We start from the raw sequence: 25,975 nt of genomic DNA on the forward strand, positions 1-25,975 counted from the left end.
ACGCAAATGGACACCGTTTAATCAATGTATATGGAATGGCAAAACTCCAGCTGATGTCCACACACTTTAAGAAACCTCCACGAAAAATTACCACATGGAAATCACCAATCAGTCACCTAGGTGAATACCAAATTGACCGTGTAGCAATTACCAGGAAGTTTTCCCCAGAAATTATGAATGTCAGGGTACGCAAAGGTTATGTAGAGTCATACCACCACCTCTCACAAATCAAAATCCGTTTCAGACCCAATCAAAGGAAATACCAAAAACCTACAATCCCACGCACTGACCCAGATTATCTGCAAGAACATGCACATGAGTTTGCACAGTCATTGCGGGCAAATGGAAAGACATGGGATGCACTTCTTGAGACTATCCAAGAATCGTCTAGGAAACTTGGCGAACCACTCCATAAATGGAAACATAGATGGTGGACTTCGGATTGTGACAGAGCACTGGAAACACATATCCGAGCCTGGAAGAATTGGCACAGTCATCAAACACCAGAGAATTGGCAGATCTTTTCAGAAACTCAGGAGCAAATGTCCATAACACTCAGACGAATTAAACGTGCATACCATAACAAAAGATTAGAGGAGATTGATAATGACTTCAAATGGAATAATACAAGAAATTTCTACTAAACCTTTTGCAAAGAGCTGACCAGCTACAAGCCACCCACTCTTTGTTTTTGATGCCCTGACAGAACTCTCAAGACCAACGCAAAGGCTAACTGTGACATCCTGAAACAACACTTCAAAACGTTACACAACTGTGAACCACCTACTGAGAAACTCCAATTCTACATAGCCACTCCAAAGCCAGATTCACTTCCACCGACTCATGAGGAGATAAGGAGCATCATATTACATCTCAAAAACAAGTAAGCACCAGGAGAAGATGGTGTAATCGCCGAGATGCTGAAGACTGGGGGAGGGGATCAAATTATCGACCAATTACAAGTCATCATTGCGAACATATGGGACAGTGGAGTCATACCTGTAGATTGAAAAACTGCCCTGAACCATCCACTGCATAAGAAAGGCGACAAGATGGATCTAAACAACTACCGAGGTATTTCTCTTCTGCCAATAGGATACAAAATTCTTTCACGTGCTCTGCTTACCAGATTGGAACAACAGACAGAAGATAAGATCGGCAAATACCAGGCGGGCTTCCGTCCACATGGATCGTGCATGGAACAGATCTGGAACCCTAAGATGATACTCCAACACCGCCAGTCAAACCGTACAGTGGTCACTTCCGTAGATTAAAAAAAAAGCATATGACTCAATAGACCGTGGTACCCTGTTCAATGTCCTTTGAGAATACGGTGTTGATAACAAAACAGTCACGTTAATCCAACAAACTTTAACGGATACAACCTCTAGTGAAGTTCATGGGTGAAATCTCTGCACCCTTTGAAATAAAAACAGGTGTTAGACAAGGTGATGGATTGTCCCCACTTCTGTTCAACCTACTACTGGATAAGGTCATTAAAACATGGGTGAAAGAAGTACTCAGAATAAACATGGGAACGAAAAGTAAACGGATTAACATTAAATACCTTGCCTTTGCTAATGATCTAGCAATAATTACCTGGACTCCTGAAAAAGCCAGGCATGTCATTGAGAAGCTTCACGAGATTGCAATCAAAACTGGTCTCCACACCTCCTATGACAAAACGCAATACGTGGACTCAAAGTGCACACACCTAACATCACTAGCGACCAAATATGGCAAAATTTTACAAGTCAAACAATACCAGTACTTGGGTGAAATTATTGGTAATTCAGACAATGAAAAAGCAGCCAACAAAATGCGTGCAGAAAAACTACGTAAAGCATACCTAATCACCTGGAACTTCTACAATAAGAAATCAATATCCACAAAAGCCAAACTCTGACACTACCACACTGTTGTCCTCCCTGAGGCACTCTACGCAACTGAGACATCGTCACTTACCATTAACATCAAGGACATTGAGAAAATTGAACAACAGATACTGAGGAAGATATTTGGGGGCAAGTTTCAAGAGGGTATATGGATGCGAAAAAGCTCGGAAGAACTCTATGCATTAACTGTGCGATTCACTTCAGTCGCACGCAAATGGCATATGAAAGTTTATGGACATTTATCACGAATGGGTGACTCATGACTGACTAAGAAAATATTTCTTATTATCAATGGAAACCAACAAGCCAAAGTTCACTGCCTAGTGGATACACAAAAGGATCTCGCACAAGTCGACGTTGATCGAATGGCAACCACAAGAAATATATACAGACAAAAGATCAGCACCCATAAATTTACTTAATTTATTAAACACAATGTGTACAATCAAGTTTTTCACCACTCTGTCATTTCTGTGATTAGATATTGAGGTTTGTTTACACATTTCACTAAATGATATTTGTATGTTTAGTCATCAGCCCGAAGGCTGGTTGGATCCTCAACAGTTCCACCATGAGCTGTCATAGATGGCCTAGGCATCACTAAAGAGGCGGACTAGGGAAATGAGGAGTGAGGTAGTTTCCCGTTGCTTTCCTCACTGAGCCAGAAGTTGCTATTACATATCAGTCTGCCAAGCCCAATGAAATGCATGCACCAACTGACCCTATGAGCAAGAGTTTCACACCATTCATAGTAGGGACCGACTGCGTAAGGAATGGCATTACTAGTATTGCTCATACCTTAGTCACTTTCATATTGTCAAAGCCAAGGATAAGACAGAGAGAGATCAATGAAAACAACAAAATTGCTCTAGCCCATACCAGAAGACTTAGTGCAGTGTAAACACTAGGTCCCACCAGCAAAGGCATAAATGATATTTAGAGCATTGAGCATTTAGAGCATTTCTTGCAGACACAATCCTCCTTGGGTTCATGGAATGACTCATTCTGGCAGATCCTTCCATGAAACCCGTTGACAGCGAATCATGTATATAGATGTTTGAAATTCGATCCCTTCCAAATTTCTGACTTCATTGCATCAGTTTTCATTATTTCTTGGGGTATCTCATCGGCTTTTTTCCGTCTCTCCTCGATGATAGTTTTATATACACGCATTTCCGGTAGATCAAAAATGTGCTTTATATCTTCCATGAAGAAGGTTTCCTGCGCTATTTTATTGGCGTAACTATTTCTTGAGAATTTTGATATTGTGACAGCTCTCTTAATAAATCTCCCTTTGACACTTCCTAGTTTCCTAAGGTTGTTCACCGACAAGTAAGGCCAAATTAATTGAATACCACATGTGGCAGTCGGCATAACCTTAATTTTGAATAGTTTAATCGCGGCTAGGACTATACAATTCATGGGTGGTCCATAACCCGTTAGAGGAGAGATCCTCACTTGGACTATGTGCAAGTAGGGTAGCATCCTGCTTCATAAATTTACCGAGCTCAGAACATTTTAAGTAAGCCTCAGACCTATGGGAGTAACGGAGTCCCACTACCATTTGACAGGCGAGGGACTCCTTGGAAACAACTTGGAATTTGATGGGGAGCTATCAATATTAATGGGGCTTATGGAAGAAAGAAAGTAGAACTGGCTGAGTCTGCAAAGAGGATGCATATGGATGTGCTAGGAGTAAGTGATATCCGGGTAAGGGGAGATAATGAGGAAGAGAGAGGAAATTATCAAGTGTACTTGACAGGTGTTAAAAAGGGAAGGGCAGAGTCTGGGGTAGGGCTCTTTATCAGGAATACCATTGCACGCAACATAGTTTCTGTTAGGCACGTAAATGAGCGAATGATGTGGGTAGATTTGTCAGTTGGAGGAATTAGGACTAGAATTGTCTCCGTGTATTCACCATGTGAAGGTGCAGATGAGGATGAAGTTGACAAGTTTTATGAAGCATTGAGTGACATCGTGGTAAGGGTCAACAGCAAGGATAGAACAGTGCTAATGGGCAATTTCAATGCGAGAGTTGGGAATAGAACTGAAGGATACGAAAGGGTGATTGGTAAATGTGGGGAAGATATGGAAGCTAATGGGAATAGGAAGCGTTTGCTGGACTTCTGTGCCAGTATGGGTTTAGGAGTTACGAATACTTTCTTCAAGCATAAGGCTATTCACCGCTACACATGGGAGGCAAGAGGTACCAGATCCATAATAGACTATACCTTAACCGACTTTGAATTCAGGAAATCTGTTAGGAATACAAGTTTTCCAGGGATTTTTTGATGATACAGACCACTATCTGATCTGTATATCTCTATATCTCTAGGCCTAGGGTAGACAAAATAAAATCAGTCTGCAAACGAATAAGGGTAGATAATCTCCAGGACGAGGAAATTAGACAGAAGTACATGGATATGATTAGTGAGAAATTTCGAACAGTGGACAGTAAGCAGGTTCAGGATATAGAAAGTGAATGGGTGGCGTACAGGGATGCTGTAGTAGACACAGCAAGGGAATGCCTAGGAACAACTGTGTGTAAAGATTGGAAAAGGCAAACATCTTGGTGGAATGATGAAGTGAGAGCAGCTTGTAAACGTAAAAAGAAGGCTTATCAGAAATGGCTCCAAACAAGGGCCGAGGCAGACAGGGATTTGTACATAGATGAAAGAAACAGAGCGAAACAAATAGTTGTTGAATCCAAAAAGAAGTCGTGGGAAGATTTTGGTAATAACCTGAAAAGGCTAGGTCAAGCAGCAGGGAAACCTTTCTGGACAGTAATAAAGAATCTTAGGAAGGGAGGGAAAAAGGAAATGAACAGTGTTTTGAGTATTTCAGGTGAACTCATAATAGATCCCAGGGAATCACTGGAGAGGTGGAGGGAATATTTTGAACATCATATCAATGTAAAAGGAAATCATCCTGGTGGTGTTGCGAACACCTGCTTACAACCCAGCATCAGTGGGTAGGGTCTGACACATCCCACTCTGACGAGTCTAGTGTCAGACCTAAGACGAAATGCTGGTTAATAGAGCAAACGCCTGAAAAGCCATACATCTAATTTTTGATCTGACTCATGGGGAGGAGGAGAATGATGTTGGTGAAATTATGCTTGAGGAAGTGGAAAGGATGGTAAATAAACTCCATTGTCATAAAGCAGCAGGAATAGATGAAATTAGACCTGAAATGGTGAAGTGTAGTGGAAAGGCAGGGATGAAATGGCTTCATAGAGTAGTAAAATTAGCATGGAGTGTTGGTAAGGTACGTTCAAATTGGACAAAGGCAGTAATTGCACCTATCTGTAACCAAGGGAACAGGAAGGATTGCAACAACTATCGAGGTATCTCATTGGTTAGTATACCAGGCAAAGTATTCACTGACATCTTGGAAGGGAGGGTGCGATCAGTCGTTGAGAGGAAGTTGGATGAAAACCAGTGTGGTTTCAGACCACAGAGAGGCTGTCAGGATCATATTTTCAGTATGCGCCTGGTAATTGATAAATGCTACAAGAGGAATAGGCAGTTGTGTTTATGTTTCATAGATCTAGAGAAAGCATATGGCAGGGTACCGAGGGAAAAGATGTTTGCTATACTGGGGGACTATGGAATTAATGGTAGATTATTAAAATCAATCAAGGGCATTTATGTTGACAATTGGGCTTCAGTGAGAAGTGATGGTAGAATGAGTTTTTGGTTCAGTGTACTTACAGGGGTTAGACAAGGCTGCAATCTTTCACCTTTGCTGTTCGTAGTTTACATGGATCATCTGCTGAAAGATATGAAATGGCAGGGAGGGATTCAGTTAGGTGGAAATATAGTAAGCAGTCTGGCCTATGCTGACGACTTGGTCTTAATGGCAGATTGTGCCGAAAGCCTGCAGTCTAATATCCTGGAACTTGAAAAGAGGTGCAATGAGTATGGTATGAAAATTAGCCTCTCGAAGACTAAATTGATGTCAGTAAGTAAGAAATTCAACAGAACTGAATGTCAGATTGGTGATACAAAGCTAGAACAGGTCGATAATTTCAAGTATTTGGGTTGTGTGTTTTCCCAGCATGGTAATATAGTAAGTGAGATTGAATCAAGGTGTAGTAAAGCTAATGCAGTAAGCTCGCAGTTGCGATCAACAGTATTCTGTAAGAAGGAAGTCAGCTCCCAGATGAAACTATCTTTACATCGGTCTGTTTTCAGACCAACTTTGCTTTACGGGAGCGAAAGCTGGGTGGACTCAGGATATCTTATTCATAAGTTAGAAGTAACAGACATGAAAGTAGCGAGAATGATTGCTGGTACAAACAGATGGGAACAATGGCAGGAGGGTACTCGGAATGAGGAGATAAAGGCTAATTTAGGATTGAACTCGATGGATGAAGCTGTACGCATAAACCGGCTTCGGTGGTGGGGTCATGTGAGGCGAATGGAGGAGGATAGGTTACCTAGGAGAATAATGGACTCTGTTATGGAGGGTAAGAGAAGTAGAGGTAGACCAAGACAACGATGGTTAGACTCTGTTTCTAACGATTAAAAGATAAGAGGTACAGAACTAAATGAGGCCGCAACACTAGTTCAAACTGAGGTTTGTGGCGATGTTTAGTAAATTCAAAGAGGCTTGCAGACTGAATGCTGAAAGGCATAACAGTCTATAATGATAATGTATTTATGTATGTAGTTTCATCACTGTTGATAGGCATAGGTTTTGGAGTTTGGGGATGTCGTATGAGACTTTCATTGCTGCCGTAGCTCGCTACATGTAGTGAGAAAGCAGTTCCAGTAGTTTGTAATATTATACCCAGGTATTTGAAGTTGGATATGAATTCTAAAGGTTCTTCTCCGCATTTTAGTTGATCCATATTAGACATCCTTCCTCCCCCTCTAAATTTTCATAGCCTTTGTTTTGGAACTATTTATTTATTTCTACAGCAATTAATCATGATGGTAAACAGAAAGACTATGTATTACATAAACAGTATTCTTCATTGTGAACCTATAATGCTGCAACACCACATCTGCGGTCGCACGTTAGGGGGACGTAAATTCAATAACATTACCATTGAGTGTACATGTCTGTAAAGTATACGTCAGCAGAACACAGAGTACTGTACCCAAGAATCCATCTGAGAAAAGCTTGAAACTCAAAAACGCATGGACACAGGAATGAAGAATGACGACAGGCCCATAGTGAAAGGATGAGGAAGTTCTGGGAACATAAGAAGAACAAGAAGATGAATACCAGTGCTATTTAATGGTTCCACGCGCTCCTTAGGTGGCTAAGCGAATTAATAATAATAATAATAATAATAATAATAATAATAATAATAATAATAATCTGCTTACACTAAATATACAAGGGCCTTCAAGATATTTGATCCTCGATCGGACGTGAAACAGATGTGTAAGTTCAGGCTCTGTTTCCAGTTAGATGAGCTTATCTTTGATTTTCTCTCTGATATTTTCTCTAGTTTATTCTCTTGTCTGCAAAAACAGATGTTGCTGAGACAAGGCTTTTCATTGTCCATTTAGGATCAACCTAATGAGCATCTTCGCACTTATTTCAATGGCCTTTGTTTGTGTTATGCAAGATGGTTTTAGTACGGGGTAGAATATCTTCCGCATTTACTCTTCACCACTCTTACTGTGCACCAATATTTATTAGTTCTTGGGACATCTCACAAAAGCCATCATCCGACACGACACTAAAAGGATGTAAATCAGAAGTGCACATTTTTACACATTTCTGCGTAAGCAATTTTTATCAGCTTGTGGTACAGTACTCTGTGTTCTGTCGACGCGTACTTTACAGACATGTAAACTCAATGGTAATGTTATTGAATTATGTCCCCCTAACATGTGACCTCAGATGTGGTTCACAATGAAGGCTACTGTTTACGGGATAGATAGTCTTTCTGTTTACCATCATGATTAATTGCTATAGAAATCTTTTCTTACACATTACTTTTGAAGCCTACTGGCTTCCTTAAATTGTATTCGTGACTTACAAGTTTATCCTTCACCACCTCTTTAGTTTCCCGTTCCATGTTGACTGAGCAACTATCACCACGAGTGTTCCTTGCTTGTCACGAGCATCACTTCTCCTAGTTCGCTAGTGGGTGAGAAAGCCTTGCACACTCCCTCCATCTAGCGGTGTACTAGCCAACAAACTGATCCCTTGCTCACGCTCGAGTGAAACGCGACAATGCAGGGCTCTAGTTCAGAAGTATGCACTGCTCTGTGCGAAGAGCTTATTTTCCCCTTTCACCACACATAGACTGATTCGAACAACAAGGTACCATGAGTCTGAACCTTTGGCAGTTACAGTTACTGCTGAGGCATTCGGCTATGAGTGGACTTGTGTTCTCAGGCAGATATTACTGCAAGGTACAGGGTGCTCTCACCTGATGGGGTGTGGATACCATCCTGACTTTTGGGTGTAGATGCACGTGGTGGTGGTGGTGGTGGTGGTGGTGGTGGCCACAGTCTTTTTAGTTCTCTTTCACAAGAGGCAGGGATTACCCACGGATGTATGTACACCCTCCAACCCATAGGGGGTCCAATTCACGAGTCCAATGCCGTAATCCAATGCTGCTCCAGTTGTCTCAAACGGCAGGCAGGGGATACTGAAGGAGTATTCTATCACCCCCATCCACAGGCGAAAATTTATTGTAATTTTTTGCTAGTTGCTTTACGTCGCACCGACACAGATATGTCTTATGGAGACCATGGGACAGGTAAGGCCTAGGAATGGGAAGGAAGCGGCCATGGCCTTAATTAAGGTACAGCCTAGTGTGAAAATGTTAAATCACGGAAAACCATCTTCAGGGCTGCCGACAGTGGGGTAAATTGATCGTTACACATAAATTCTTTCCAGACTATGTAATATTACATGCTACAAATAAACAATAAATACCTGTCATTGCTCGTGATTTCTTAGTTGTAGCCCAGCCCAAGCTCCTCTGTACAGCCATTTTCCACTTCGTGTAGCGAAGATCTCGGTCTGAAAGGAATGATAGAAGATAATTAACTTAACTGAAACCATAAACCCTAGGTAATACATTTCTTTATCCCAGCAACAAGAGTCTCATACTACAAGGCTCTGATACAAGTTATATCTTGTACAGCGTGATGATTCATCATAGTGTTAACCCTCAGGGGTCCAATTATATTTACAATTGCATCCCCTGCAGGTACAATTTAAAATCAAGTAAATATGAGAAAAAGTTCACAGGTATTTTTGAATGGTTAATACTTTGAAAGTAAACTGTACAAAATTTTATATTGTCAATCAGTCAACAACACCACTTGTAGCAAAATTTTTTCATTGAATGGTACAGTACTTTTGGAAGCATTTGTTGGGATGGAGTCCTGGGTACCTTGGACAGATTCTACAGAACAACAACATTTACCATCCTTCACTTCCCTGTCTGAACATAAGGCACAATCCTTTGTTTTCTTGTCCTCTCAGGCATCAATGATGTTTGGCTTACCACTGAGACTGAAAAACAAAATCAGAATCACTACTGTCACATAACTGCTCAGAAATATCGTCCCTATGTATCCTGCCATGTCTCTGCAGAACATATTGTTCTACAGATGATATATTTCCAGTGATAGCATTTCTAAAATAAAATAATGAACTGTACATAAAAAAGGTGACAAGCAAAATATTGATAACTATAAGGGAATATCAATGCTGCAAATCGCTTATAAGGTATTAAAAAATCTTGCTGAACAGAGTAGAGATAACACTTGTCAAGCAATTGTGTGAATACCAGGATGGATTTCAAAACGGTAGATCTTGCTCAAAACAAATATTTAATTTTAAATCAATAATTTGTCCTAGAATACTGAACTCCAAGGACATAGTAGTGTCATTCATTTGTGGATTTTAAAAAGGCCTTTGATTTTGTTGATAGAGAAACCTTAGATAAAATAATACAGGGATTTGGAGTGAAATCTAAATTAGCAAACCTAATATAGGAAACACTTACAGACAAACTTTCACAAGTAAAATTTATAGAAAAAAATATCAAAACCTATCAAGATAAATACAGGTGTATGGCAAGGTGATTGCTTATCAACAATTCTGTTCAACTGTATCCTAGAGAAAATTGTAAGAATGTGGAATGAAAAATTAAAAGAACATAAAATTTCACCAATAACTTTGGGGAGAAAAAACAAAGGTCTTGAAATTGATTGCCTAGCATTTGCAGATGATTTTGCTATAATTTTAGGAAGTGTGACAGGTACAAAAATCTCCTGCAAGAAATAGCCAACAAAGCAGGTATGAGAATCTCTGTAGGAAAAGCAAATTTAAAACATTAAAAAATGCTCAAAATTTTTGATGGCAGGTATTAATTGAATAGAGAAAGTAAGATTTTTAAAAGGAAAGTTTTAAGAATGGAAGGATTCCAAGGAAGAATGAAAAGGAAACCTGGTCCAAGATGATCTGAGGAGAGAAGATTAAAGCATACTGCAATGGTGAAGGAATAATGGAAAGTCGTAGTGGTGATTATTGTTTTAAGAGGAAGGGAAGTACAACTGGCAACCATCCTCTATATAATACTAATCAGAGAGAAAATATTGAAGGGATCAGACACTTCAAAAAATGAAGGTATCATCCAAAGAAAGACGAGGGCAACGAAGGGCGTGAAAATGAAAGACTCCCTAGGCCTTGAGTGCTCTTAATACCATCGGGGTCAGAAAAGAACAAGAGTTGACTGAGGGAGGTCTGATAAGATTGATGAAAGTGAGAAGCCTGACACAAGTAAGTGGAAGCAACGCCAGGACTCAGATTAAAGCCCCATGGTATGCCAACCCACACTCGCAAGTTGAGAGCCCCTGGGGCCACTTTTAGTCGCCTCTTATGACGAGTACTGAATACCGTGGGTGTTATTTTACCACCCCCACCCACAGGGGATACTGGAAAGAACGGAAGAGGAAACAACAAGGAAGGATGAATTGAGAGGGACATGTGGTCCCTAGCAGGCCTCATAGTAAATAAATAAATAAATAAATAAATAAATAAATAAATAAATAAATAATAATAATAATAATAATAATAATAATAATAATAATAATGGCCCGAATGAATTCAACACGGTTAACCAACCGCATTTTCACTTTCCTCCAAGAGAAAAAGGCAAAGGGGGCATGGTTCAGTGAGGTACAGAAAGATCTGCAGGAGACTGGGATCTCATTTGAAGATATCCAGGAGCGTGTCCCACTTAAGAAAAAACTCCAAGAACATCAGAGTTTCCTACCAAAGCCGAAGATGAAAACTGGAAAGGCATGGACGGAAGAACGAAAGGAGCAACACCGTATACGAATGAAGGAGTACTGGACCAACATTAAAGCTCAAGGGAAACAGTTGAAAATGTGACATCTGCTGTAACCCAAGTAAATGTCTTGGAAAGAATCGCCAGCAGAACTGGCTTAAGAATTTCTGCAGAAAAAACAAAATTTTTAACAAATATTTGGGATGCACCAAAATTTCTGAAAACAGATATTGGCCAAATAGAGAGGGTAAAAAAATTCAAATATCTAGGGGAAATAATCCAAGAAAATGGTTTAGAAAAATCTGCAGTAGAGGAGAGGGTACATAAAATGGAGAGAGCTTATGGTGTCACCAAAGATATCTACAATAAAAGATGCCTATCCAAAAATGCAAAAATAAGGCATTACAACACAGTAGTGAAGCCAGAATGCCTATATGCAAGCGAGTGTCTGGCATTAAACTATAATTTAGATAAGCTAGAAATACTAGAAAGGCGAATCATGAGGAAAATATTAGGCCCACAAAACACAGCAGAAGGTTGGAAATTACAAAGTAATGCTGAAATATATCAAAAAATAGAAAATATATCAGATGTAATGAGGAAAAGGAGACTTATGTTTTTTGGATATTTATATCGAATGCAAGATAGTAGATTAACCAGTAAGATTTTCAGATATTTGTGGAGTAAGAAATCAACGACAAACTGGGTCAATGAAGTAAGAAAGGATTTAGAAAAAAACAATATAACAACAGAAGAAATAAATAATAGAGAAGGCTTTCGGGAAAAAGTATTGAAAATAGAAGGATTCCAAGGTACGAAAGTAAAAAAGACTGGTTCAAAGTAGTCTGAAGACAGAAAGAAGAAACATAGTGAACAGATGAAAGCGTACTGGAAGAAAAGGAAAGAACAAAGAAGAAGGAATTGAAATTGGTACGTGGTCCACTGGTGGCCCATTCGAAAGAAGAATAATAATAATAATAATAATAATAATAATAATTGTTACCGTGGTTTGGTGGATCAGCAGGGGTGAAAGAAGGTGCTGGGATGAATAGGTCTCAATCTACAAAATTAAAGTTAATTTAAAATTTAACAAGGTTATATTTTCTTTTCAAGATCAAGAAATAACAAATATATTTTTTTTTTTTTTTTTGCTAGTTGCTTTACGTCGCACCGACACAGATAGGTCTTATGGCGACGATGGGACAGGGAAGGGCTAGGAGTGGGAAGGAAGCGGCCGTGGCCTTAATTAAGGTACAGCCCCAGCATTTGCCTGGTGTGAAAATGGGAAACCACGGAAAACCATTTTCAGGGCTGCCGACAGTGGGGTTCGAACCTACTATCTCCCGAATACTGGACACTGACCGCACTTAAGCGACTGCAGCTATCGAGCTCGGTAAATAACAAATATAACAGGTACTTAGTAGCCTAGCAACAAATCGAAAATGTACAATTACAGTGGTTATAGGATTTGGGCTCCGAGAGCCAGACACACAATTCTTGAGCTATAAGCCCAACTTTACCCATATACAAGATTCAACAAAGGGGCAGAAGACCCCAATCATGTTCAGGAGCTCTTGCTCCCAACTACACAGTAAAGCCTCCTCGAGGCACACAGAAACAAATTTTTTGGAAGAGCGACCCGCTCTCAAAGTTCCAGCCTATCAAAGGCCACACCAAACTCGACCTTCAAGCTGTCCTCCAAGCACATGAAAACAGGGGTAAAAGTACCCAACCTACTGAGGCCTATCAAGTAAAGAAACAGGTCAATTACATGGCCTCCAAAATACCAACTTGAGAGGAGGCGAAACAGCACTCCTAATACATTTCCTTAAAAACCTATTTGGCACTAGGCCGCTTATGCAAGGGCTAATCCCATACTAAAGAGGTGACTTATATAAGAAAATAATTTATATTACATTAGGAAGGGAAGAAACGGTTGTGAAAATAAGTTCACCTCAAAGCAATAGGAGTGGGAGCTCGAGAGGGCTAAGCACTCTCTATCCCAATATGTAGTTTAAAGAGATAGAACCTATACCAAGTGTCTTTTACATTTTAGAGGAAAGTTACATGGTACAAGGTATCGAACCTGCCCCGAGAGTTAAACTGCTGAGCTAGCAAGAAAAGAAGTTATTAAAAGGCCATTACCTTATTGAAGAACTGCTGCCTGACGAAAGAGGCACTTCCCGCCCCCTGCTACATAATTTACACAATGATAGATGTTACTGAAGTGGCCCCGATACAAGAAAATCAGCAGTTTATATACCCTCGTGGAACATTCGAGACCTTTCATGAATGAAAGTTTATTGGTTACAGAACACAGTTACAGAGCAGGTTGGGGAAGAAAGCCCCAATTGGCCAACAATTAATTAAGAAATTCGGGATTGGCTAATTTCAAAACTGGCGGAAAGAAAGGATTAGCATTGCCAACTCTCAAACCACAGAACAAAATTTAGCAAAAACAAAACTTATGAATGTTAAATTTCTTCAGGACAGTTCATTCCTTTACACCAGAGTGCGTTATCAAAGTTTTTGTAGAGACATCTGTTAGGGAACGTCCAAACTTCTTGATCCAGAGGAAACAAACACAAGTCGAAATAGACACCGTTCAGACACTTCAAAATTACCAAATTTACTGTGGTGACATCTTTCGAGAAACCATTGAATTAATATAGTTTGTTAAAGTTCAGGTGTTCTCATGTAGAGGAGTTTCGACTGGCGCAATATTTGAATTTGCGTCGTGGAGATGTACCGCCCGGTACAGACCTCCCCCCCCCCAAAAGTCCTTCCACGGGGTGACACAGAAGAAAACAAAATTTTGTTTTAAAAAACAAGGTCCAAGTTATGCTGTTGAAATAGAAATTAATTGCAGAAGGATTTACAAACAAGTTTTCTTCAAATGATTGGATCCAGTTTCAAAATTCTTTGTAGTTACTTTTAATGTAATGTCTTTATGCTTGTAGAAGTTGAATTCAGAAGGAAAAACTTTTAATACTTGAAAGTGAAGAAAAATTTTCTAAGTCCACCAAATATTGCAGATGAATTTAAAAATGTAGTAATTGTTGATATTAAATGTCCATGAAGCTGATTAAGTACATTCAATGTTGATTAAGTTTGACGGCCAGACCAGCCGCCACTGCTTGTATCCAGAGGAGGCCGCTCGGTCCCCTCAAGTACCCTGAGATACCGCTCGCCCGCACTATGAGAGGAGTAGTGGAGTTGAAGCACGCCGCGCCTGCGGCGAACATACAGGTCGCGGGCAAGCTGCAGGTTGTGCGCCGCACATCAGCCTTGGCCGGGAGGAGGACTCCGGCTCGTCGTACACTGGTTGGCCTCACTGGAGAGGGGCGGGCCCATACCCCACTTCAGTGGCGGTACGGCGCCGCGCTGCTGCGGGGGCACTGAAACATTAAGATCTCGGCGGCAGAATTTGTTGGACCATAATGATTTTAGGGTACAGGCTTTGTGGTGAGGTTGAGGGGCCAGCGGCGTGGAGATATTTATTTCATTCCAATTAGCCACAGTTATATGTGAGCAGGAGACGGGAGCATGGTAATGGCCATGGCAAGGACAGGATGGCAGTTTAACTGGTCGGGGAAGGTGTACAATAAATGCTTAAATACAAAGAACCTGACTCCAAGGGCAGAAGGCCTCAAAATGCAACCAAAAAAAAAATATATATATAACCTTCCGAATTCTTTCAAAAATGTTAAAGCAAATATAAAATCAGCTACGTTAGCGCGGAAGCTACACAGGTTTCACCTGCGACAAGTGAACCCTAAATATCCTCTCGGTGGCTGGATTGCTTAGCAATAAGGAAACGGGTGTAAGGAAATCGAGAATAATACACGGCCCATGAAATCTGGGGGCAAGCTTGCCCGCGGGAACAAAATTTTTGACCATCACCTGGTCACCTACCTTCAAATTGGTGGGTCTCCGTCCACGATCATATCTTTCCCTAACCTTTTCATGAGACACTTTAAGAGTGGCTTTAGCCTTCTTCCAAAGATCTTTAATATTATCAGGATCTATTGTCTCAGGTAGAATGTCACTCAGAGACCAAAGGTTAGAGAGCGGCGTTTTGGGAACAAACTTGAACATCAAAGAAGCTGGAGTAAATTTATGTGATTCGTGAACAGCCGAATTCAAGGCAAAAGCTAACCAATGTAGGGACGTGTCCCACCTAGAATGATCTTCATGATGATAGGCAATCAACGCGGACCTCAGATTACGATTAACCCGTTCAGCCAGGGATGGTTGAGGATAATAAGCAGAAGTTGTCACATGAGATATGGATAGATCAAAACAGAATTTACGAAAAAGATTGGAGGTGAAAGCTTTAGCATTATCAGATACAATATATTGACACGTACCAAAAGAAGCGAAAATGGAATTTAAACAAGTGATGGTGGACTGGGCGGTAGCCAGTTTAGTCGGAAATAACCAAGAAAATCTTGTAAAACCATCTACACATACAAGGATGAACTTGTTGGCATTCCCCTTTGACTGGGGGAAGGGTCCTACGTAATCGATGTAGAGACGTTCCATGGGGCGCGACGCTTGATGAGAAGCCAGAAGGCCTACCTTGGTGGACATGGTTGGTTTACTAAGCAAACAAGATTTACAAGCTTTAACTAGTTCACGAATTTCACCGTCCATACCCTTCCAGATAAACATTTCACGGATCTTTTCACGGGTTTTAAAGATGCCTAAATGCCCCCCTAATGGGGTCTCATGATAGTACTTGAAGATCATTGGTACAAGAACAGCTGGAACTACAACTTTCATCATCTTATCATGCCTCGAAGGGCAACATAAAACCCCATTCCTCAGTACATAAGGGACAACATGTTCCATGATCGGAGACAGCGTTGGATCTTCACGTTGATATTTCTCAATATCCCTAAAGAGCATGGGAGCATCTGTTAAGATGGCATTAACCTCAAATAGCATGGACTTGGGAGGTGATGAACTATCGACCGATTCATGGGTCGCGATGTCATTGGAAAACATACGGCTGAGTCCGTCTGAGACAACATTTTCAGTACCTCTGATATGCCTAACGTCAAATTGGAAGGCAGAAATTCGGATGGCCCACCGGGCTATACGACCAGTACGACGCGGCCTACCTAAGACCCAGCTTAGGGCTTGATTATCAGTCTCCAAGTCGAATTTGACATGTTCCAGATAGAGACGGAACTTTTCTAAAGCAAATAAGACTGCCAAACCTTCGAGCTCATAGATGGAATACTTGGCTTCTTGAGCCGACAGAGTCCTAGAGGCATAGGCGATGGGTCGCCTCCCTAGTTCAGTCTCTTGAAGAAGGACTGCAGCTACCGCCGACGATGACGCGTCGGTTTGGACGATGAATTTCTTCGAGAAATCTGGCATAGCAAGGACAGGGGCATTACAAAGAGCTAATTTCAGGTCTTCAAAAGTGGCTTGTTGAGAAGGCCCCCACTCGAATTTGATGCCTTTCCTACGAAGAAGGTTCAAGGGCGCCGCTCTATTAGCGAAGTTAGGAATAAATTTCCTGAAGAAATTCACCATACCAATGAACCTGGCAATACCTTTGATGTCCTTGGGAGGTTTAAAATCACGGATGGCCTGCGTTCTAGAGTGATCGACTGCAACACCATCGGGCGACACAATATGCCCTAGGAACGACATGGAAGGCTTAGCGAAAGCTACCTTGGACAACTTCACAGTTAGCTCCGCCTTACGAAGGCGATTGAGAACTTCCTTTAGATGATCTATATGTTCTTCAAAAGTCTCCGAAAATACGACATCATCCAGATAGTGGTACAAATAGTCAAATTTGATATATAAGTAATAATAATAACAACGTAAACGTTTCCACCTTTTCAATACTAAAATATATTCACAAAATTATAAATTACACGGTACTAGTTTCGACCCATCTAGGGGTCATCATCAGCCGTATTGGAGCAAAGATCACTTTTGGCGAAATCCTAAGAAAATGTTATTTTAAAGAATAACAAGTGAAATGAGATATTATGGTAATAGTTTGATGTCGGAAAAGACCCTATCTAGTAGCCTCGTAAGCACAGCTGCTCAGGTGGGGAACACGAAAGGCACACGGTTGTATTCATACAAATTCCAATCCGTGGCAAACGCTGTGGGAAGATGTTTGGATTCTTCAGCCAGAGGAATTTGATTATAGGCCTGATTTAGATCCAAGATGGTAAAGAACTTAGCTTTACAAAACCATGAAAAACAAGAATGAAGGTCAGGAAGGGGCACAGATTGTAACACCACCTTCCGATTGAGAGCTCTATAATCAATGACAGGCCTGAAGCCACCTTGGGGTTTCGGGACTAGAAAAATAGGCGAAGAATACGCCGACTTAGAGGGCCTAATAATACCATCCTTTAACATTTGATCGATGATTTCTTTCAATGCCTTCATTTTAGGTGGAGATAGCCTATAAGGTGGAAAACGGACAGGAATCGAATCCGTGACCTCAATTTTGTATTCAATAAGGTCAGTAACACCAAGAGTATCAGAGAACACCACTGGAAACGACTGACACAACTTACGAATACTGTCAGCCTGCTCCTCAGGTAGATGTCTAAGGTCTAACAACATCTCATCCTGGGTAGGCGAAATAGATGAACACGATACAGAATTACACTTCAACAACGGGATTTTACAATTAGAAGCAAATTTGAAAGTGCACGACCTACTCTGAAGATCGAGCACAAGACCAGTATGGGACATGAAGTCGGCTCCCAATAGAATGGGGCAAGACAAATGCTTAGCCACAAACAATTTAACTTTCCAAGTAAATTTAGAAATACGAATTTTGACATTTAAGGAGCCTAAAATTTCTAATGGAGAAGAATTAGCCGAAACATATTGAACAGAAGATGAACAATAGTCAGGAAGTTTACAAATAGATTTCAATTTTGAATACCATTCAGCCGAAATAATAGAACAAACACTGCCTGAATCTAAAAGAGCAGTTATAGGCTCATTATTCACCTCAATTTTAAGAAAAGGTACGGGTGCGGGGGAATCCGCCGCAATCCTAAGACATTCCTTAGGGCCTTCAAATGATAGATTAGAAGACTGACATTTCCCCGATCTTTCAACATGTTTACTTGGGGCTGAGCCTCGGGAAGGTGGGTTCGCCGACTCAGCCGAAGCCACTAGTCACTTATTATTATTGGCATTGGTGGAAGTTGCACCAGAAGTTGAGCAGGAGGGGGTGCTATCCGAATTTGGGCAATTCTTGGCGATATGGGAAAACGCGCCGCATTTAAAACAGCCTCGAGATGACCCTGCTCCATTCCTTGTCCCACTAGACTTGATTGATGGGCACTTGTTCCGAAGATGGTCAGGCGACCCACAGGCGTAACATTTACGGGGTGAGAATGGTCGGCGAGGTGGAGGCCGAAGAGTACTAGAGGATGGAGGGGGTTCTTTCGCGACACGCAAGGTATCGGCGTATCTAACTCCTTCCGCTGAGACGGCCATAGCCTCAAGCTCGGCGAAGGTTTGCGGACGCGACACAAAACACAAGTATGATCTGTAAGGTGGTGAAATAGCTTCTACAATAGCCTGAACAATTTGATCTTCAGGAAAATGAAGAGCAAACACCCTGGTATAAAATTTGATGTCCTGGATGAAGTCGGCAAGACTTTCGTCCAGACGCTGTACCTGATAGTAGTGTTTTTGAATAAGCGATGACCTAGCTCGAGCCAGAATGAAGTTTGCGAGAAGGTGTGCATGAAAGTCTTCAATAGATGACTGTTCAGCAATTGCCCTGACTATTTTGTCTGAGAGAACACCAATTGCATAGGGATAAATGATCTGCAAAATCTGACACGGAGAAAGAGAAAAAACAAGGGCATGATCCTGAAATTCAACTAAAAACCTTAAGAATGAAATAACTTCACTGGTAGAGTTAACCGAAAACTTAGAAATATCTCTGAGCAACATTGCTAATGGATGAGGCAAGCTGCTGAACCCGGGTGACATAGTAGGTAAAGGTTTAAGTGGCAAAGAAGCTAATTCAGAACGTACATTATTCAATGAGGTACGTCGTTCAGATTCATGGTCTAATGGGGCAGAGGTTTGTTGAACTCCTATCGATTTAGTACTTTCTTCCCCGGTGGGAGAACGGTCCTCGCTGACTACGTTTACCGTAGCGGGTTGGTCGGTTTTGGGAGGAACTTCCCCAGTTAACAATTGGGTAACCTTACTGGACAATTCAGAAAGGTTTTCAAGAACCACACTAGCTTCCTTCCTCTGAATGTCATTCAACTTCAGAGACAACAGATCGTTAACTCTATTAGAAAAATGAAATAACCTGGCTTGCACACGTTTAATTTGATTAGGAGAAGGGTCATTTTCTTCAAAAAAACTAACTACAGATGCTAGCTCAGTAGTATTGTCAGTGATCGTGGAAAGAGAGTCGTCAATTTCTTTCTCTCCCAAAGTGGGGATGGAAATGGGCAAATTAAGGGATTCTCTAAGCTTATTTGTGTCTACCGCAACCGTGCCTCCAGATTGCACATTTCTAATAGTTAATTCATAGATCAACTCCTCCTTGCGCAAATAGTTGAGATGGAGGACATCGCGAGGGCCGGGCATGATGACAAAACAATTTTGAAAAAAAAGGAAAAATCAAAAAATTCCAGCAACTGAGAAAATTGTTAGAGTTCGAAAACAAAGCAATGTTTAGCCGTCAAAAGGGGCTAAATTGAGACCCATTCAACCACGCTCTGCTTAAGTTATGCTTATGCTTAAGTTAGTTATCAGCAACAACTATTTCACTTTTGATGATGTTATTTATCAACAAGAAGGATTGGCTATGGGATCACCGGCCTCAGGTATCTTAGCTGAGATCTACCTGGATTTTTTAGAACACACCAAAATTGATGATAATAATAACTTTAACAACATCCTTTTCTGGGCAAGATTCGTAGATGACACCATAGTAATTATGGATGAGAGCATTACAAATGCAGCTATCACTCTCATTAATCTAAATAACATTGACCCACATATAAAATTCACACTTGAATCCGAAATTGAACAGAAAATAAATTTTCTAGACCTAACTATTACCAGACACCCAAGTTACTTAAGATATAAGATTTTCAGAAAACCCACCCAAACAGTCATCACAATCCGTCAAGATTCTTCACACCCCCAAATTCACAAACGAGCAGCATACAACAGCATGGTATACCGAGCCTTCAATGTTCCAATGTCTAAAAGAGACCTCAAAAATGAGTTGAACACTATTCGCCATATAGCTAAATCCAATGGATACAGCAGATTCTTTATAGATAAAATAATCAATAAATATAAATACCGCCCTTCTACCACCTTGAAAAAAGATAAGAAAAACAACTCCTCTCTTTCTATCTTTACCTTCAACGAACAAATCTACCAAGTCACCAACATCTTTAAAAAGCACGATGTAAAAGTAGCTTTCAAAACTAAGAATAGGAATGCACAAATCTTACATAATGCCACATCCATAAACAAGTTCAATAGTTATTCAAAATCAGGAGTATACAGGATCACTTGCAACAGTTGTAATTCTTCTTACGTCGGACAGACCGGGAGAAATTTTAAGATAAGGTATTCAGAACACGTCAATGCCCTGAAATACAATAAATGTTTGGCTGTAGGACAGCATATGCATGACTATAAGCACAAATTCACAGACATAAAACAAGATATGGAAATTCTCAAAATCATCAATAAAGGACCCCTCCTTAACATTACCGAAAGCTGCTTCATACATTTGAATCAATATTTCAACCCAAATCATAATCTTAATGAAATTTCAGAAAAACCTAATATCCCTTTTGACCTTCTAATTCCCATTTTCAGCAATGTCAAACCAACAAGTCACAATTCAGTTTTTCATAATATTCACAGCACATTTCCTCAACAGCCATCCTTTTTCCCACATCCTTCAGCCCCACCTTAATCCCCCTCCCCACCCCACCCCCTTCCCCAACCCCCTCTCCTTCTGACCTTCCCCTCCCCTCTCTTTCCTTTTCATTTGAATCTTACAACAGTTAGTCGGAAGCACACTCAACAATAGACCACACACCTCATGCTGTATTGAGAGGTACGGTAAGTCTCATATCCTATAACCTATGCCATCTAACTAACCCATTCTCTCATTCAATTCATTAATTTAATTTAATCTAATTTATCAGGTTAACTTCATGGGCACCGCAATGAATCGCAAAAATTTTATACCAGACACAATGTATCTGTGTTAACCACATCTTCATATGCTGTCCTGACAATGTCCAACAACATTTTTAGCAAGATTTAACAAGCACCATGAGAGCATCTCATTTATTATTTTGATTGAGAATGAAACAACATCTAACAGTTCCCCGTCAGCTAGTGGTTATTTACAGCAGTGTCCAATGGATTACATATAGCTAACACCACACAAATAGATTTGATGACAAACTACAGGATCAACATTTACCAGTTCCCAGCAGTATTAGAACTAACAGTTCTGTGTATATAAATTAATACTTGAAATTATTCTCAATGATGAACATACTCAAGATGTTAGAACCTAGTTCATTTTCAGATTTATTCATAATTCCATCCCAGTTTTTAATGTCACTTTGTATATATTTGTTTTCATTTATTTTATGTCAATTGTATGCATGTACATTTGTTTAGTTATTAGGTGTTTTACATTAAGGCTGAAGATGGCCAGCCCCTGCCGAAACTAGTCCCTAATTAACGTAATTTAGAATATTACATATTATAGTATTGAAAGGTGGACCATTACTACATTAATTTAATAATTACATTGTATGTACATTGGCAATGTCAGACTGAGTCCGACAAACAAGCACAAAATTTAACAAACAACCTTTCTTATCAGATTAACTTCCCAACTCCTTGTTGTTAGGAGACTAAAAAACAGTGACCTCATTGTGTACGTAGGTGCTTTGAAAAGTTCTCGGAATGTACTAGAATTAAGTATCTTACCTCGGAGGAACTGCTTTTATTTTTCAACATAGTCTCCCTGTAGACTAATGCATATGGTCCAGCGATGTTCCAATGCCTTGATCCCATCTCTAAAATGAGATTCCTCCAGGCCTGAAAAATACCTCTCCAATTCGGCTGTCAGTTCTTTCCTTGTAGAAAATCTCCGTCCACCAAGGAAAATTTTCAGCTTGGGTAATAGATGAAAGTCTGATGGTGCCAAATCAGGTGAATAAGGTGGATGTGGCAACAATTCGTACCCCAGTTCATGAAGTTTTGCCATGGCAATAACACCTGTGTGCGGTGGAGCGTTGTCCTGATGAAAGATGACCTTTTCCCTTGCCAAACCAGGCCTTGTTTCGCATATCTTTTCCTGTAGTTGGTCTAGGAGGTTTGCATAGTATTGCCCAGTAATTGTTTGTGCCAGAAGGAAAATAATCTATCAGCAGAATGCATTTTGCATCCCAGAAAACTGAGGCTATGACCTTTCCGGCCGAACGCACTGCCTTTGCTTTCTTTGGTGGTGGTGAATCAGCATGTTTCCACTGCTTCGACTGCTGTTTTGTCTCTGGGGTATAGTAGTGGACCCATGTTTCATCTTTAGTCACAAACCGGCGCAAAAAATCTTGTTGGTTGCACTGAAAACCAATTTGCGGATAATTTTGTCATACCCAATTCTTCGGTTAAAATATAATATACCGTTCAGAAGACATCTCTACAGCTTCAGCAATCTCCCGCACTTTCAGTTGACGATCCTCCATGATCATTTTATGCACTTTTGCGATAGATTCTGGGGTCGTAACACGTTTTGGCCGTCCACTACGCAGATCATCATCCAAGCTCTCCCGACCAAATTTAAACTCGCTGGTCCACTTGGCAACAGTTGAAAATGAAGGAGCAGAGTCCCCCAGTGTGTTCTGAAAGTCGGCATGAATTTCCTTTGCTTTCATACCTTTCTTTACAAAGTATTTAATCACTGCTCGAATCTCAGTTTTTTCCATTGTCACAAATCACTAAGCGATAACAACAACAAAGAGTCGTCACTACCACACTCCTGCAGCTAGAGCACTGACGCGCCACGTGTTCACTCACAAAGGACGTGTGGTTACTGCGTGGGAACCTCGTTGCTCTAGCACTAACATCTAGCGGTGATTCCGAGAACTTTTCAAACCATCCTCGTATTGTGTACAGTATGCAAAACTTTGAGTGATACCTGGTTTTACGGGGGGGGGGGGTGAGGAGTAAGGAGGGAGCTCTCCCGGTTCCAGTAATACTGTCAACTGAATGGAAATGAAATCTGAATTGAATTGATAGTGTGATCGATCAATATGAATTTTCTAAACCTTTATTATCTTAAGCCAACAATAGTGTCACACACACATTACATAACATTATATAACATTTCTCGAAGCAAATCTTGTTCCTAGCATGAATTCCACATTTTGACTTTGCTGTGTAAACAACAACAGTACTAGTACGTAAAGTGTACGCCAGATGTCTCAGGGTGATGCATAATTGATTCTTAGTTTGTGTTTCAACGGTTGCCAATAAGAATCTCGAAAGTAACCAAGGTCTACCGATTCAGCACTAGGGAGCCCAGGTATAACTAAAGTTTCGTGTACTGTATATGAATTTTGGTGGGATAAGAAAGTAAAACATGTCAGTCATGGAGATCATAATGAGTATGTAATATCTGTTGTACAATACTTCCTTAGACTGCAGTGGTAAATCTTTGTTCCATACTGAGTTCCATACCCTGTGATAAAAGACACTCCCAAATTATATCACACATCTAGTTTTGAATTCTCCATTAACTCACTTTTTAAATTATTTAAGGTTTTCCACTACATCAAAAATGTCTTTGACTATCATTAGAGCTTCCTTTACTTCTCTCCTTGTGTCATCACCATTGATTGCCTTGCTTTCCTTTGGGCTGATTCTCATTCCTTTGTTTGCAATTTCCTTATTTACTTGGACTTCTCTCATCCTTTCTCCAAATTACATTACCACCGACAAATAGTGTTGTCATCATCATCATTTTCCCATTTCCAGCTGACACCAGGTGGGAGCAAATATGATTCCTCACCACTTTGTTCTGTCGTTCCACCATCCTTCTTCCGACATGATATTCCAATCCATGTTTCGTTTTCTAATGCTAACCTTCACCAAGTCCATCCACTGCATTCTTGGTCTTCCTCGTCCTCTCTTCCCTGTCATCCGTCCTTCCAGTGCTCATCTTGGTAGTCTTACTTCACTCATCCGTTTGACATCTCCAAACCATTTCAATCTGTTTTGCTCCAGTTTGTCCTTTAATTTCTGTACTCCCAGTTCTTTCTGCATGTCTTTGTTTCTTACTCTGTCTCTCCTCATTTTTTGTACCATACTTCTCAGGAATTTCATTTCAGCTGCTTGTACTCTGTTCTCATCCCTCTGAGTCATTGTCCAAGTTTCTGCTGCATATGTCATTATAGGAATAAACTACATGCATAACTTCTTTAGCCTTAATTGGTATATCCGTGTTCCATATTAGTCCTCTCCCCTGTTGATAGAAAGTACTCCCCAGTTGTATTCTTCTGTTAATTTCCAAATCTATTCTTCCATCTTCAGACAGTACACTTCCCAAGTATTTGAAGTGTTTTACTACTTCCAATTTCTTACCTCCCACTTTGATATTTCCTTTTCCTTCTTTCTCGCCTCTACTCATCACCACTGTTTTACTCTCCTCCACATTATTTTCAATCCCCATTTTTCAATATTGTTATTTATTGAGTCCAACTGTTCTTGACCCTCCACTTCATCCTCACCCCAAATCACCACATCATCTGCAAACATCACCTTCATCTTCTTTCTAGTGTAATATTTCATTGCTGCCTTCAAATAGTGTTGTATTCATTCTTAATATCCAATGGCCAATTTTCTCATTGTAAACATCATGAACAATGTTTGTCCAACCCTTGTCCCGTTTCCCTACGGGGTCGGGTATGAGGTGAGATGAATTTGTCGTGGCGGTTTTTATGACCAGATGCCCTTCCTGACGTCAACCTCATCAGAGGAGTTAATGAGAGATGAAATGAATGACGTGATATATGATAGTAGGGAGAGGGTGAAACCTGGTGCCGGCACATAGCCTACTCCTGTCGAATAGCACCAAGGGGTCTGCTCAAGGCTTAACGTCCCCATCCGACGGACGAATCACCATCAACAGCGTCATATGCCCTCACTCCATATGAGCACTGTGGAGAGGTTTGGAATTTAATCCAGGCTTTTGGCACGCAATCTAGTGATTAGAAATTGTATACCACCACCTCCCCTACCCTGCCGGCCAGCATTCTGATGGTGAAAATTTTTTCGACCAACGGGACTCGAACTGGCTAACCTCGGTGTTAGACCGTTTTTAGACTTCAGCGCCTTAACGATCATGGCCACCAATACAGGTAATAATATACTTCCTTGTTTTCATCTAGTTTTAATTCCAAACCATAACATTTTTACTCACTTAAATATTGACACAACTACAGAATTTAAAATATCTTACAATGGTTCCACCATACATACATCTGATGTATGTACTTAACATTAAAATTGTTTTAATGTCCCTTCAATTACTATAGATTTTATGAAACGGCAAGGTATCCGAATTTTTTTCCCATACAGTTCTCTGTCACCTGGTCCTAATAACTTGCCAGGGGACTTCTGGAAGGAGCTGGACAATACTGCTACTGCCTAGCTAGCAAATTTTTTAAATTCTATTGTAGAGTATGGTCTCGTGCCTGTTGAATAGACTATGAGCACAACAGTA

The 25,975-nt window shown here is 40.5% G+C and overlaps 1 protein-coding gene across 8 annotated transcripts in view; it reads right to left on the bottom strand.

The window, feature by feature from the left end:
- The window catches only part of LOC136857546 (glycerol kinase 3), a 462,535-nt gene that overhangs the window by 46,003 nt on the left and 390,557 nt on the right, over positions 1-25,975 (bottom strand). For all 8 annotated transcript variants that reach the window (XM_067136297.2, XM_067136291.2, XM_067136293.2 and 5 more), the window contains exon 11: positions 8,805-8,891. In XM_067136297.2, coding sequence (XP_066992398.1) covers positions 8,805-8,891 — 87 coding nt within the window. The remainder of the gene's footprint in view (positions 1-8,804; positions 8,892-25,975) is intronic.

Source organism: Anabrus simplex, chromosome 1 (assembly GCF_040414725.1).
Source record: "Anabrus simplex isolate iqAnaSimp1 chromosome 1, ASM4041472v1, whole genome shotgun sequence".
In the NCBI taxonomy this organism is placed as follows: Eukaryota; Metazoa; Arthropoda; class Insecta; order Orthoptera; family Tettigoniidae; genus Anabrus; species Anabrus simplex.